This window comes from Ochotona princeps, chromosome 14 (genome assembly GCF_030435755.1).
Source record: "Ochotona princeps isolate mOchPri1 chromosome 14, mOchPri1.hap1, whole genome shotgun sequence".
Lineage (NCBI taxonomy): Eukaryota > Metazoa > Chordata > Mammalia > Lagomorpha > Ochotonidae > Ochotona > Ochotona princeps.
Genome location: NC_080845.1, coordinates 17,591,780 through 17,605,564, shown reverse-complemented (window position 1 = coordinate 17,605,564; position 13,785 = coordinate 17,591,780). Strand labels below are relative to the sequence as shown.

General features: G+C 46.3%; 1 protein-coding gene across 1 annotated transcript in view; it reads left to right on the top strand.

The window, feature by feature from the left end:
* SNX30 (sorting nexin family member 30) overlaps positions 1-13,785 on the top strand; it is a 96,821-nt gene that overhangs the window by 34,921 nt on the left and 48,115 nt on the right. Inside the window, exon 2 of the mRNA XM_004580903.4 lies at positions 8,713-8,904. Within this exon, the coding sequence (XP_004580960.1) occupies positions 8,713-8,904 (192 nt within the window). The remainder of the gene's footprint in view (positions 1-8,712; positions 8,905-13,785) is intronic.

The following is a 13,785-nucleotide window of genomic DNA, read 5'->3' as shown; positions in this document are numbered from 1 at the left end:
AATCAGCTTGGCACAGCCCCTCACCTGTCCCCCCCCCTGCCTTAGACACAGTGGCTTAGCGTCCGTGGCTCACGCAGACCAGTAGGTGCAAGAACCTAGCTGGACATGTCTTGTGCTCCATCCTGGTTTCTAATTTTACATATGGGCTAAGGTTTGCTCAGTTCTGCCCAGTATGCCCATTCCATTGCCATTTCATACCTTGACCACCCGTTGGAGCTACTTGCCCAGCTTGTCCGACCCCCAGGTCTGGACCATGTAGAACTTGGGCATCTTAATGGATGTCTTAACCACTTGGCTACACAGCCACTGTGGGACCGCGGTTTACCAAGGAAAGAGGAGCTCTAAGTGGGAGCCTGGAATCTGGGCTGGTGAGGATGAAGGACAGGGTTGTCCCTTGTCCTCCCTGAAAGCTTTTAGGGACACGTGCTTATCTTTGGGACATGTATCCAGAGAGGAGGATCCTGGTCTAGGACAGTGGTTGGACCTCCTGGGGCCCAGCGCCCCCAGTTTCTGGTCTGCAGCTCTGGGCCTCCCTTGTGTGTGTCTGTCTCTTCTTGGGGAGGTCCTTGCTGTTCCCCTAGGTTGTTCTTGGGTCCCCTCTGCAAGTTTCATGGCCCTGCACGTGTGTCTTTGTGTGCATCAATGTGTGCCTGAGTGTGTGCAGGCAGAGGTGGGGTGAGGAACAAACCCACTTGCAGTCAGAAAGTGCCTTGGTTACCCACGAAGGGCGTGAACAGCTTTTCGGAGGTCACACCCATAACAACGTGACTGAACATAGGGGAACTGTACCCTGTGACATGGTTAAGGGGTCAGTTCTGTGTCATATATATTCTGCAACAGTTTATGAAAGAGAGGAAGAGGGTCACGACCCCTGCTTGATACAGGCCAAGAAGACGAGAGCCTGACTGGTGGGTTTGCTGCTGGCAGGTTGAGGGATGCTCCCATCCCTTTTGCTCGCGCTTTTGGAAGCCGATTCCCTGGCACCCAAACCCTGAAAGAATGGGCTTGCTTCCTGCTCCGTGGGGGCTCTGCTGCTGATCCAGTGGCACCACTGTGCATGGAACCACACGTAGCATTTGGTCACCTGCTGCTTGTGGTGTGCTCCCTTAGGTAGCTGGGAGGACCAGACACTCTCCTGGGACTTGAACATCTCAGTAACAAAATTCCCTCCATGCAAATGCTGCCTCTGCCATTAGTCACAGTGGACAGAGGGAAGAGCCTTAAACAGATGGATGCGGAAACATTCTCCCTGTGGCATGGGTGCTGATGACACTTAGATGTGGCTGATGTTTGGAGAAGGGAGCCCTGAGTTCTGATGACATTTTCCTGTGAGCTTAGGTAGTTGGAGTAGCTACTGAGTCCCCCACTGCCGTGTTGTGGTACAGCCCACATTGTTTCTTTGCTGGGTCTTTCTTTGCTGTTCCTGCTCTGAACAGAGCTTTGACAAAGGCATTTTAGGTGTGGTCCTAAGTGGTTTTGCAGGCAGACAATCTTTTTCATCTTTCTCAATTTAATGGGAGAGACTTTGTCTGGTTTTGTTGTCACTTTTTTTGCTTACTACTTATAATATTTTGATTCATATTGACACTGAACAATGATTGTTTATTAGCTGTATAAACATAATCTGTTCTGTTTTGTACTGGGTCCCATCTTTTTTACACTCAGTGCTCAGTACTCTCACTGTGTTAAAGTAAACAGCCTATTGTCATCATATGCTTAAATCTTTCTTTGTTTTCTGTTTGTCTTTCCCTGTAACTGATTATGTCTCCTGGACATAGAGAAGACAAGTATTAAATGTGTTCATCTTTTCTTTGTGGAGTTCTGCTTCTGATCTGGGGTTTAGGAAGCCTTTCCCAACCTCAAGATTTCAGAAATCAACAAAGTAAGGCAATAGGCCAAATCTGGCAGTGGTGTATTTTTAGATAGCCAGCAAGGTAGGACCTTTTTTTTTTTTTTGACATTTCAAAAAAAGAAAAAAGTCAAACTACTTATTTTGAAGTAATTATAGATTCACAGGAGGTGATGAAGAGTGTGCAGAAGAAGGAGGTCCCAGATGCACTTTGCTCTGTGATCTCCAGCGGTAGCCTGGTGACCGACTGTGTGTGACCTACACCACTGCCATCTGAGCACAGAAGGGCTCTCTGTCAGGCTCCCTCCTGCAAGCCTCTTACTGCTGTGGCTTTCCATCCCTAACTCCTCACCACTGTGTATTGAAAGCACTTTTTATACTTTTAAATGATTGGGGGAGAATAATTAAAAGCGTTTTGTATTGAGCCACATGAAAATTAATGGAGTACCAATGCAAGCCTCAGTGAGTCCACCCGCTGTGGGTGGCTGCCTTTGCCTCCCAGTGGCTGGCTGGGGCTGCTACAGTGGTGAAGGTGTGGCCTGCAAAGTTCAAAATATTTACTCTGCTCCTTAACAAAAGAAGTTTACCCATCCCTAACGTAAACCATCAGCTGGTCCTCTTACGGTTTTTCCATCTTGCATTCAGTTCTTCAGTTGACTGGACTTCTGCTTTTGCATTGTGCCTTTGAGATGGCATTAATTTAATTGTTCTTTAAGTAGTTAAGCACATTTTCTACTGGCATTTATTGAATAACCTATTCTTTCTTCGCTGAATTAAAACTCAGATCTGTTCCATCAATTTAGGGAGCAACAGAGTGAGTCCTCGTCTATGTGGACCTGTTACCCACGGGGTATTCAAACTGGATGTGCCATGCTTTGTGGGCGCAGCTGCTGTGCAGGGGTCTTGTTTAAGCTCTCTGGAGTGCCTGAGGGATTGCTGATGGCCAGTGGAGCTGCTGGCTAATGGTTTCTCCCCTTTGTGTTGCTTGTTCTCTGGGGCTGGCTGTGGGAGGAGAGGGGCTTGATTTATTACTCTGACACTGATGGGTCAGGGATTGCATTGTTTAAAGAAACGCATAGGTGGGATTGCTCATTGCCAGGCACTTTTCGAGATGCTGTAAGAGCAGAGGTGAATGGTGCTGCTGCTGCTGGTGGCGATATACCTGTTGAATGAGTTCTGTGGTCCAAGAGGCAGATGGTGGAGACTGGAAGCTTCTGCTCTGCATTCTGGGGCCTGTCTCTGGGGGACCCATCTTCTGACTTCTTGGTCCCTCACCTGTTCGCTTAGTAGCAAAACAGGAGTCATAAAATTGTCCTTTCCAGGTTATTTTGGGGATTAAAGGATACATAATGTGTAGGGTGGCTTGCACAGGGGCTGCCTGAGTATGAGCTTAAAGCATTGAGCTTATCTTCTCTGCCCTTAATTTAGAGCTCTCTGTGTAGATGGCTGTGAAAAATATGGATTTTTGTCTTACGGTCCAAAATCTGAAATGTTCCTGTCCTACGCATTCAGACAGGGATGCTCAGCCTGTCCTTGTGTTTGTGCTTAAGCACTGTGGTGTTCTCCAGGCCTGAGTCCCAGCCGCCCCCCAGGAGTCCTTTCTGGAGGCCTGAAGTACAGATGGGTTTCCTAGTGGGAGATTCACCTGGTAGTGTCTTACCCCTATCCCCATTGCTGCAGACCCGATCCCCACTTTCCTGGGCCAGTAGGTGGATTTTACTTGAAGGGCAGGTTTTCTGTTGGAAAAGCTGGAGAGACATTATTTCTCCCCCCCCCCAAAAAAAATTTATTTTTATTGGAAAGTCAGAAATACAGAGAGGACGAGAGACATAGAGGAAGATTTTCCTTCCGATGATTCATTCCCCAAGTGACCGCAATGACCGGTGCTGTGCCAATCTGAAGCCAGGAACCAAGAGCTAGGAGCCTCTTCTGGGTTTCCCACGTGGGAGCAGGGTCCCAAGGCTTTGGGCTGTCCTCAACTGCTTTCCCAGGCCACAAGCAGGAAGCTGGATGGGAAGCGGGGCTTCCAGAATTAGAACCGGCGTCCATATGTGATCCTGGTTTGTGCAAGGAGAGAACTATAGCTGCTAGGCTGCTGTGCTGGGTCCTGACATTATTTATTTCAAAACAACTTTATTAGCCTGTAAAACAGCTTTGAAACAGATGGTGTCTAAGCCCAGGTCTAGATTCTTTTCCACATGTCAAGGTAGGGAAGTGTGAAACTGTTCTGCGAAGAGGCTGGCCTGGGGACCAAGGACTGCTGAGAGGCTTGTGCAAGCCAACCATGGGGGCTTTGGTTAGAACATGTGAGCTGGGAATCTGGGTTGAGGGTTGATGAGGAGTTGAGCTTCCTATTATCAAGCAAGCAGTGTGCCAGAGCTCAGGCCATATAAGAGAAAATGCATTTGAGAGTAATTCTTCAGGGGAAGAAAAATAAAGCTGTGCATCTTAAAATTCCATCCTGTTTATATCATTCTTTTCTACTGAAGCTTTTCAAAATGATACAGAAATGTCTATAATGATATGTACTAGTCATCAGGCTTTATGGTAATAAACCGCTGCAAGAATTCCAAGGTTTGCAACAAGTAGTAATTGCTCGGTCAGGTTAGCCCCTGGTGGTGGTTATGAGTCAGCCTCTAGGGCTGCTTTTCAGAGATCTTCCCGTTCCTAGGGAGTACTCCGCTGTCTGGGCCGTGAGAGGACAGAGAACAAGGGAGCTGGTGGAAACATGTAGTGGCCCCAGCAGTGTTCAGCTCTGACCCTGGCATGCTTGTTATAGGTCACGTGGCCTTGCTCAGAGACAGAGGGTTGGGGATGTGTTCCCATTGTATGATGACCTTTGGCAGTGGTGAGAACCTGTGAGCCTCCTGGAGGATGGGAGTTAATGATTATGAAGGTAGGGGCAAGGTGATGTGTCAGGCCAAGCCTCTGTCTGTGGTACAGGCTTCTCTGCTCGTGACCTAGGAAAGCAGTGGAGGATGACCCAAGGCCAGGGGCCCTGCACCCAACTGGAAGACCGGAAGAAGCTCCCGGATCCTGGTTTTGGGCAAGCCCAGCTCTAGCCATTGCAGCCATTTGGGGAGTGAAGCAGTGGATGGAAGATTTCTCTATCTCTCCCTCTCTGTCACTCTGATTTTCAAGTAAAATGAATTCTCACTTTCAAGTGAAACGAATCTTTAAAAAATAATGAGCGTGAAGGATAATTCAAACTGCCGCAGACCTGTGCCCTGCTTTTCCCCAAATATTAGTAAATACATCGGTTCACATTTGTTATCTTAAAATGTTCTAAAGAGGACCCGGCACGTAGCCAAGTGGCTAAAGTTCTCCCCTTGCAGACACTGGGATCCCATATGGATGCCAGTTCTAATCCCGACGGTCCCGTTTCCCATCCAGCTCGCTGCTTGTGGCCTGGGAAAGCAGTGGAGGACAGAGGAGACAGAGGAGGCTCCTGGCCCCTGGCTTCAGGCCATTGCAGTCACTTGGGGAGTGACTCAGCGGACAGAACATCTTCTTCTCTATTTCTCCTCCTCTCTGTATATCTGGATTTCAAATAAAAACAACAGAAAAGAATTCTTTTAAAAATGCTTTAAAGATACTTTTCTCCTGAACATGTTCCAGATGCCTTTGATGAGTTTTGGTGAAAGCCTGACCTGTTGCCGTGAAGCATTGTGGCGGCTCCCAGGCAGATTTTCAAGTGGTCTTCTGCACCTCCTTGTGTGTGTTACAATTTCTGGAATGGTTCTAAATAATGGTCAGTCTGTGACATCAGAAACTTGTTTCCAAACATGGCAGATACGCCTCCAATGTTTTAGTTTATTGAGTTGTGATTCACCTTCCACGAAATGCGCCCTCCATTGTGTACAGTTGAATGATGCTCCTAAAGTGAACTGCTCTCCTCATTAAGCCAGCCCCCGTCCCCCATCTCCCCCCACCCCCCGCCAGTTCTTTCAGCTCCTGGCAATCCAAAGTCGGCCTTTTCCCCTGAGGAGTTGCCTGTTCTGACATTTCATTTGAGTGAAATCAGAGACTCTGTGGCCTCTTGCATCTGGCGTCTGCCACCTTGAGTAACGCTCTGCAGGCCCATGTGGAAGCCTGCTGATGGGCGCTCCTTAACACATATGTGTCAGAAACTTCCCTCTTATAGACCCTTAATGTTACTGAGAGATTTTTCTAGAATGGCTGTTACTTCTGGATGAATGATACAGTAAGCATTTTGATAGTTAGGGGTGTGATTTCAATCATTTACACAATCAGATAATGTAATAAAGTGCATTGTTGTGTTTCCTAGTGTTAGGCCATTTGTGCTTTTCCTGAAATACATTTGACTTGAATCTGGCTCCTCCTCTTTTGCATTGATCTCCCACTCACTGTCACCTTACTAAGGATGCTCACACTCATCTGCTCTCCTTTTCTGATATTGCAGATGTAACGTTCATAAAATGACCTGAAAGGGTTCTCCCACTTTTTACATTATGTGTCTTGGAATAGTTGAAGAAGGAGTTAGTGCCTTGAAGATTGCTTAGAGTTCAGTGGAGAAACCGTTGAGGCTTGGCCCGCCTCTCAGTGGATGTTCTAGGATTACAGCTCTGTGGTTATTTATCTGTTCAGGCTTCCAGACTCTAATGAACCTCACTTTGGTCACATATTTTGTTTGTTTTTCCTAGAAAGTACTCTAGCTCACGTTGATTTCTAATGTGTGCTTTTTTCATAGGATAGCCTTGTTTGTAGTCATAGTCAAAACTTACAGTTACTCTGTTTTTCCTCTTTCATGAGCCCCTGAGATTTTAGTTTAATTCATTTTTTGGGTGGTTTTTTCCTTTGGTTTTTTTTTTTTTCTTCTTCTTGTTTTCATCTACTTGAAAAGCAGACAGAAAGGGAAGTAAGAGGGAGAGACATGGAGAGATGGAGATCTTTTCCATCTGCTTGCTCACCCACAAATATCTGCAGCAGATGAGTCTGGGATGGGTTGAAGAGCTGAAGCCAGGAGCCTGGAACTCCATACAGGTCTCCCATGTGGCAGGAGCTGCTGCGTCCCAGGATGCGTCAGCAGCAAGTTGGGGCAGAAACAGAAGTGTCCAGACACGAACCACCAGCATTACTCTGATGTACAAGCAGCAGCTTAGCCCGCTGAACCGAAATGCCGTAATTTGTCTTTTAGCAGAAGAATTGATTTTTTAAAGTTACTTTTGCTTTTTCTATATTCAGTTTTTCATTTTTTCTACTTTCTATTAACTTTTTATTTTAAAATGGGAGCACAAAGTAAGCTTGGCCTAAAGAGTTCAAGTTCGCTAGTCAAACCTTCCTGCTTGTGAGGATTTTGAATGCCTGGCCCTGTCCTCTTTTTTTTTTTTTTTTTAATCATGGAATATTTTAATTGTATACCAAACAGGAAAAGATTGTATAACGAACCTTCTAGCATCAGCTTCAGCAGTCAACCAGGTCTTGGGCAGCTTGTGTTGACTATGCCCCACCTACCTATCCTTAATTGTTTTGAAGTAAACGACAGGCATCATTTCATCCATAAGCATCTCAGTGTGTGTTTCTTAAAGTTGAAGCTTTTGTAAAACCATAAAGCTTCCATTATCCTTCCTAATGACTCTTTAATATCAATGTTCAATTGACCAAGACTCAAAGCTCCCTAGATCTGTTTCCCTTTACATTGTAACGCAGTTGGGTAGTAGACACCCCAGGTTTCTTTACACCAATAGGCACTCCTTCTGTTGAGAACTGTTTTTTTTTTTTTCTTTTGAATTAAAAAAAAGTTGCACTGAAATAAGCTTATCTTTATTTCCATTCTCCCCTAAACCTTTTAAAAAATGTTAACTTTGATGATGATTACATAGTTGGGAGGGTACAACCCTGTGTGGACCACTGATTAGGGTAAGAAGGATCAAGGAAAATAATGTGGAAATAATAGTCTTACCCACTTTCCTGTAGCCCTTGAACCTTTGTGCCCTAATTAACTATGTAAAGATTGTCAAAAATAAAGAAAAAAGAAAAGAAGGATCAAGGAATAGAAGGTGGATGAGACCATTGTTTACAATTATCTTTTTCTTCTTTCTGTACCTGGAAGAGAAGGGGAGAAGGTATACCCAGCATCCTAACTGCAGCAGTACCTGGGGATGGAGGACGGCCACCTGATGTCATCTTAGGGTCCCCAATGTGGATTAGATTTTTTGCGGGCTAGTGTGGTGGCTCAACAGGCTAATTCTCTACCTGCAAGCACTAGCAACCCTGTATGAATGCTGGTTCATTACCTGGCTGCTCTACTTCCCATTCAGCTCTCTGCTTATGGCCTGGGAAAGCAATGGAAGATGGCCTAAGTCCTTAGGTTCCTGCACCCATGTGGGAGAGCTGGAAGAAGTTCCTGGCTTCAGATCAACTCAGCTTGTCTGTTTGGGGAGTGAACGGATTTTTTAGCTGTCCTCTTGGGTCAGTTGGTTGAGTTTTAATATATGTGAAGTCTTTGAGAAAAGCTCAGGCCTCTTTCAGGTTTCCCTGTGCCTGGGCAATGGTCTTAAGATGAAATATAGGGTATGCCCTCTTCGCTGCCTCTGCCTGGTTCTTTCTCTGCAGCAATCTGAGGGAGAAGGGAGTGTTAGGGTCTTTGTTCTTGGAACCTCTCATTGGGTCGGTGTCTGGAGCACCTCCTGGGAGATGGAATGGGCTTCTGAACTTGGTCTTGAATGTGGCTGTCATTTGTTTCTCTTAGTTGTAAAAAACCTGGAGCGGCCTGACTGTTCTGAAAGTTACTCTGGTTTTTTAGGAGTGTTTCTTAGTTTGCCTCCACCAGCTGCTTTTGCTCATATTCTCCTGCTGTGTGTTCCCATTGAGTTTGTAAGGTGACTCCTTTCTTCTTTTAGGATCTCATTTTGCCCAATGGTGGGACTCCAGCAGGCACTTCCAGCCCGGCATCTTCATCTTCCCTGCTCAACAGACTTCAGCTGGATGATGACATAGACGGCGAGACCAGAGACCTCTTTGTCACAGTCGATGACCCCAAGAAGCATGTCTGCACGATGGAGACCTACATCACGTATAGGATCACTACCAAAGTAGGTCTCTCCTTGACCTTTTGCCATGCTGAATGGTCTGGGGGGATTTGGGCTCCTGTGTCCAAGCCTTCTGCCATTGTTTCCTTCCTCCCCTTCTTCAACCTTAATAGAAAGTAGAAACATTCAAATTAAAATAATTGCATGTATTTTTTAAGTTTATTTATTTAAAAGACAGAGTGATAGAGAGGGAAAGAGTGAGTTTGATCTTCCATTCACCGGTTCATTCCCCAAATGGCTGCCAGAGCAGAGGCCAGGCCAGACCTAATCCAGGAGTCTGGAACCCCGTCCAGGTCTTCCATGTGGATGGCAGGAATCCAATCACTACTTGAACCATCTTCTGTTGCTTTTTCCCAGGCAGCTGGATCAGAAGCATATAGAGGGGTCAACAAATGTACAGCAGGTGGACGTCCATGTGTTGACATCCACATGGATGCTGATTTGAGTCCCGGCTGCTCATCTTCCAATCCAGCTCCTGCTAATATACTTGGAAAAACAGCAGGAGATGGCTAAGGCTCTCAGGCCCATGCCATTCATGTGGGAGAACCAGAATGAGACTCCTGGCTCTAGATGCTGGTCTGGCCCAGTCCCAATCTTTGTGGACATTTGGGGAGTGAACCTTTGGTTGTAAGATCTGTCTCTCTTTGTCTCTTCTCTCTTGATAAATCAGCTTTTCAAATAAATAGATCTTTTTTTCTAAGAAAATCGGTGCTGCGCCGATCTGAAGCGAGGAGCCCTCTCCCTTGCGGATGCAGGGTCCCAAGGCCTTGGTCCGTCCTCAGCTGCTTTCCCAGATCACAAGCAGGGAGCTGGGTGGGAAGTGGGGCTGCCAGGATTAGAACCGGTTCCCATATGGGATCCCGGTTTGTGCAAGGTGAGGACCTTAGCCTCTAGACCACTGTGCTGGGCCCAAATAAATATATCTTTTTTTAAAAAGTAGAAACAGAATAGCTGAGGCTTAATCTGATACTCTAGTATGGGATGCCTTACTGGTGGCTTATTCCATAGCACCAGCCCCTACAATGTTTTTTAAAGAGATTTGTTGATTTGAAAGATTCACATAGAGAGAAGGAGAGATAGAGAAATAATTTTAAAATCTTAAAATGAAGGAGTAATTGTGACTGATCATTTTAATAAATATTTTGTATATTTTAGGAGTCAAAGAAAAGCATGCAAGCTCTCTCATCTACTGTTTTATTTCCCAAATGCCCGCAGTGGGCATCCCCCAGCTGGGCTAGAGGCAGGAGCCAGGAACTCTGTCCAGATCTCCTGCGTCAGTGGCATGAGCCCAAATACTTGAGCCATTTCCCCCTCCTCTGTTGGGCATCGTCAAAAAGCTGGAATTGAAAGCTGGGTGTTGAATCTGCCACTATGTGGGTTGTGGGCATCCTAACGAGCACCTGCCCCTTATTTGCAAATTACAGGCTGACTGTTTCAAGTACTACTAAAATCATGGGCTTGGAGCAGCATTTCTTGACCTTGGCAGTATTGATAGTTTGGACTGAATAACCCTTGGCTGTGGGTTGTCTGGGACGCTGAGCAGCGTCTGGCTTTTACCCACTCCATGCCAGTCTTACCACTCCAAGCCCTGGTGGTGACAACCAAAGCCGTTGGCAGACACTGTTGGATAATATCTGGGGAACAAATGTGTCTCTGGGCTAGATGCTCTATATCAGTACAGGGAAAACTCAGTGCTCACTTCATGTTTCTGAATTTTAAAAAGCCCTTTAGTCATGAAACCATTCTGTCTCTGGGAAATTCTCCCACTACAAACCTCAGGGAATTCTAGATCATTCCAGCAGTTTTAACAGGCTAAGGTGCCTTCAGTGGATAATGTTAAGAGATCCTTTTCTTGTTTCATTTTTAAGCAAAGAGTTTTTTTTTTAATCATGAAAGTTCAGTAGGTTATGCTCTCATTTAAGTTCTCATTTAGATGCTCTGTTTTTATGTAAATTGAAGGGGCAGGTGTTGTGGTACAGTGTGTTAAGCCACTGGTTGGGATGTTCCCATGCCATATCAGAGTGCCAATGTTGAATTCTGGCTGCTCTGCTTCTGATCCAACTTCCGGCTAATCCACCCTGGGTGGCAGCAGAAGATGGTTTAAATGCTTGGGCTCCTGCTGCTCATGTGGGAGCCCAGGTGGAGTTCCAGACTCCTGAATTAGTCTGATGCAGTGCCGGCTGGTGTGGGCGTTTGGAGTGAACCTGCACATGAAGGATCTCTTACTCTCCTCTCTCTGTTGATCTGCCTTTTTAAGTAGGTGGAAATAAACATTAAAAAAAAAAAAATCTTTGGGAAGACAAGTAAAGAATAAAATGCACTCAAATATTCTTTTCTTCACCATCTCTTAGTCGAACATGTTATGTTTTAGAAAGTATACACATGTGGGGGCAGCAGTTTTGCCTAGTGGTTAAGACACTACTTTGGACACCTGCATCCCGCATTAGAGTGTGTGAGTTTGGGTATTAGCTCTGCTTATCATTTGAGCTTCCTGCCGATGCACTTTCTGGGAGGCAGCAGGTTCTTACTCAGGTAGGTGAATGCCACCAACATGGGAGACCTGCATTGAGTTCCTGGCTCCTGGCTTCAACACCCATCACAGGGCCATTGCAGGCCTTTGGGCCATAAACCAGTGCATGATGGCACCTACCCTCCCTCCCTGCCTCCCTCCCTCCCTCCCTTCCTTCCTTCCTTCCATCCATCCATCCATCTATCCATCCATTCATTTTTATTGGAAAGGCAGATTTACACAGAGAAGGAGGTACAGAGAGATTTTCCCATCTGGTGGTAACCCTAACCCAAATGGCTGCAACAGCCAGGACTAAGTGAATCCAAAGCTAGGAGCCAGGAGCTTTTTCCAGATCTCCCAGGTGGGTGCTGAGTCCTAAGTCCCATCCTCTACTGCTTTCCCAGGACACAACAGGGAGTTGGATGGGAAGTGGAGCAGCTGGGACATGAACCAGTGCCCGATGGGATCCTGGTGCATGCAAGATGATTTGGTCACTGAGCCATGGCGCTGGGCCCTGTCTTTCAAATTAAGCAAATAATAAAATTCTAAGCTGGCTGTAAAATACAATAACACAGGTAATAGAAATATGTTACTATAAAACCAACAACATTAAATCCCAAATATAGAACAGATTACTGAGCTGTCTTCCTTAGCCCTTCTCACCAAGACTCTTCTTGCCACAAGCAACCGTTGTTATTTATCCTCGGTTCTCAATCTTTTCAAACACACACACACACACACACACACACACACACACACACACCGAGTTAGAATGTATATCATTTAGATTTTGGTATGAATTGTTTTGTTTACTTTTACTTGAAAGGCAGAATTACAGAGAGAAGAAGAGAGAGAGAGAAGGAGCTCCTCCATGTACTGGTTCCCTCCCCAGATGACCGCAACAGCCAGAGCTGGGTCAGTGAGAAGCCAGCAACCTGGAGCTTCTTCCTAGCCACTCGTGTGGATGCCAGAGTCCAAGGAGCTGAGCCATGTCTTGCTGTTTTCCCAGTTCATAAGCAAAGAGCTGGATTGGACTACCCTCGTTATGGGATGCCGGTGTCCTGGGCAGAGGATTAACGCGCTGTGCCAGCCCCTGTTCTCTAACTTTCACATTTGCAGCTTTTGTGCAGACCTTTGTGTATTTGTGTGGGTGTAGCTTCTCATTTTCTTGCTTCTTCTTTAACTAATTAATTAATTTATTTTAAGGACAACATTAAAGAGAGGGGGCTGGGAGAGGGAGAGATTTTCCATTGATGGTTTGCTTCCCAAAGTAGATCAGGCTGAAGCCAGGGGCCTCTTCCATGTCATCCAGCTGGGTACAACGGCCCAGGGTCTTGGGCCAGCCTCTGTTGCTTTCCCAGGTGTGTTAACAGGGAGCAGAATCTGAAATGGAGCAGCTGAAACTCAAACTGGCACCCATATGGGCTGCTGACACTACAGGCAGTGGCTTAACCTGCTCTGCTATAGTGCAGACACCATAGTTTTTCAGCACTACTGCCCTGTCCTGTGAGTACCTGGCTTACATGTGAAGGCTTGTCTGTGCACCTGCCATGTGAACGCACACAGTCTGTCCCTGGTACTACCACCCTTGGGTGCCTATACTCTCCCAGGCATTGGTCTAGCTGCTTACCTATATGTTACTTCCTCAGGGTCCTAAGCTGATATACATTTTTCCAGGAATCATTTCATTTTTTCTTTTTGGGCTGAACTTTTATTTTTTTTATTAATATTAACCCTGTTGTCAGTTAAATGAAAAACCTATTTTTCTGGAACTAGCTCTGTGAACAGCCAGCTGGCAAGGTGACAGGCTGGCTGGCATGGCTTGCTCCCCCACCTTGATGTTTTCCAAGTCTTGCTTGGTCCCTTTGCCCTGCACTTTGCTGCCACCGCTCCTCCTGGATCCGCTCCCACACAAGTCCTGCAGGGTGTTGGGTGACAGTTTTGTGGGCCAGTGCTCCGGCTGCTACTTGCTGCATTGTCCTCACTGTCTGCTCTTCCCTTCCTTTCCTGCCTCCCCCCCTCCCCACTGTGTTCCTATTTCTCTCCCTTCTCCTGGGGTTATCTGAAATGTCTCAGATAGCCCTTTTCAGGTTCCAGTCCCATCATTCACCCAGCTAGCCTGAACTTGTGACAGAACCAAGTTTCATGTCTTTCCGGCCCTTAAGCTTGTGATTCCAGGCCGGGTCAGTCTTCTCTCCCTGTTTCTGACTGTTGGCTGCAGGTTAATATTCTGGCAGTGCGTTCAGAACTTTGCTCTGCAAGTTGGGTGTTGGGGAAGGTAGGCATGTGCAGGGATGGCAGTGGGCCCACAGGCCACAGAATCTCATCCTCTGATCCAGGCACCTGCTGAGGTCTGACAGCAGTTGGGGACAGAG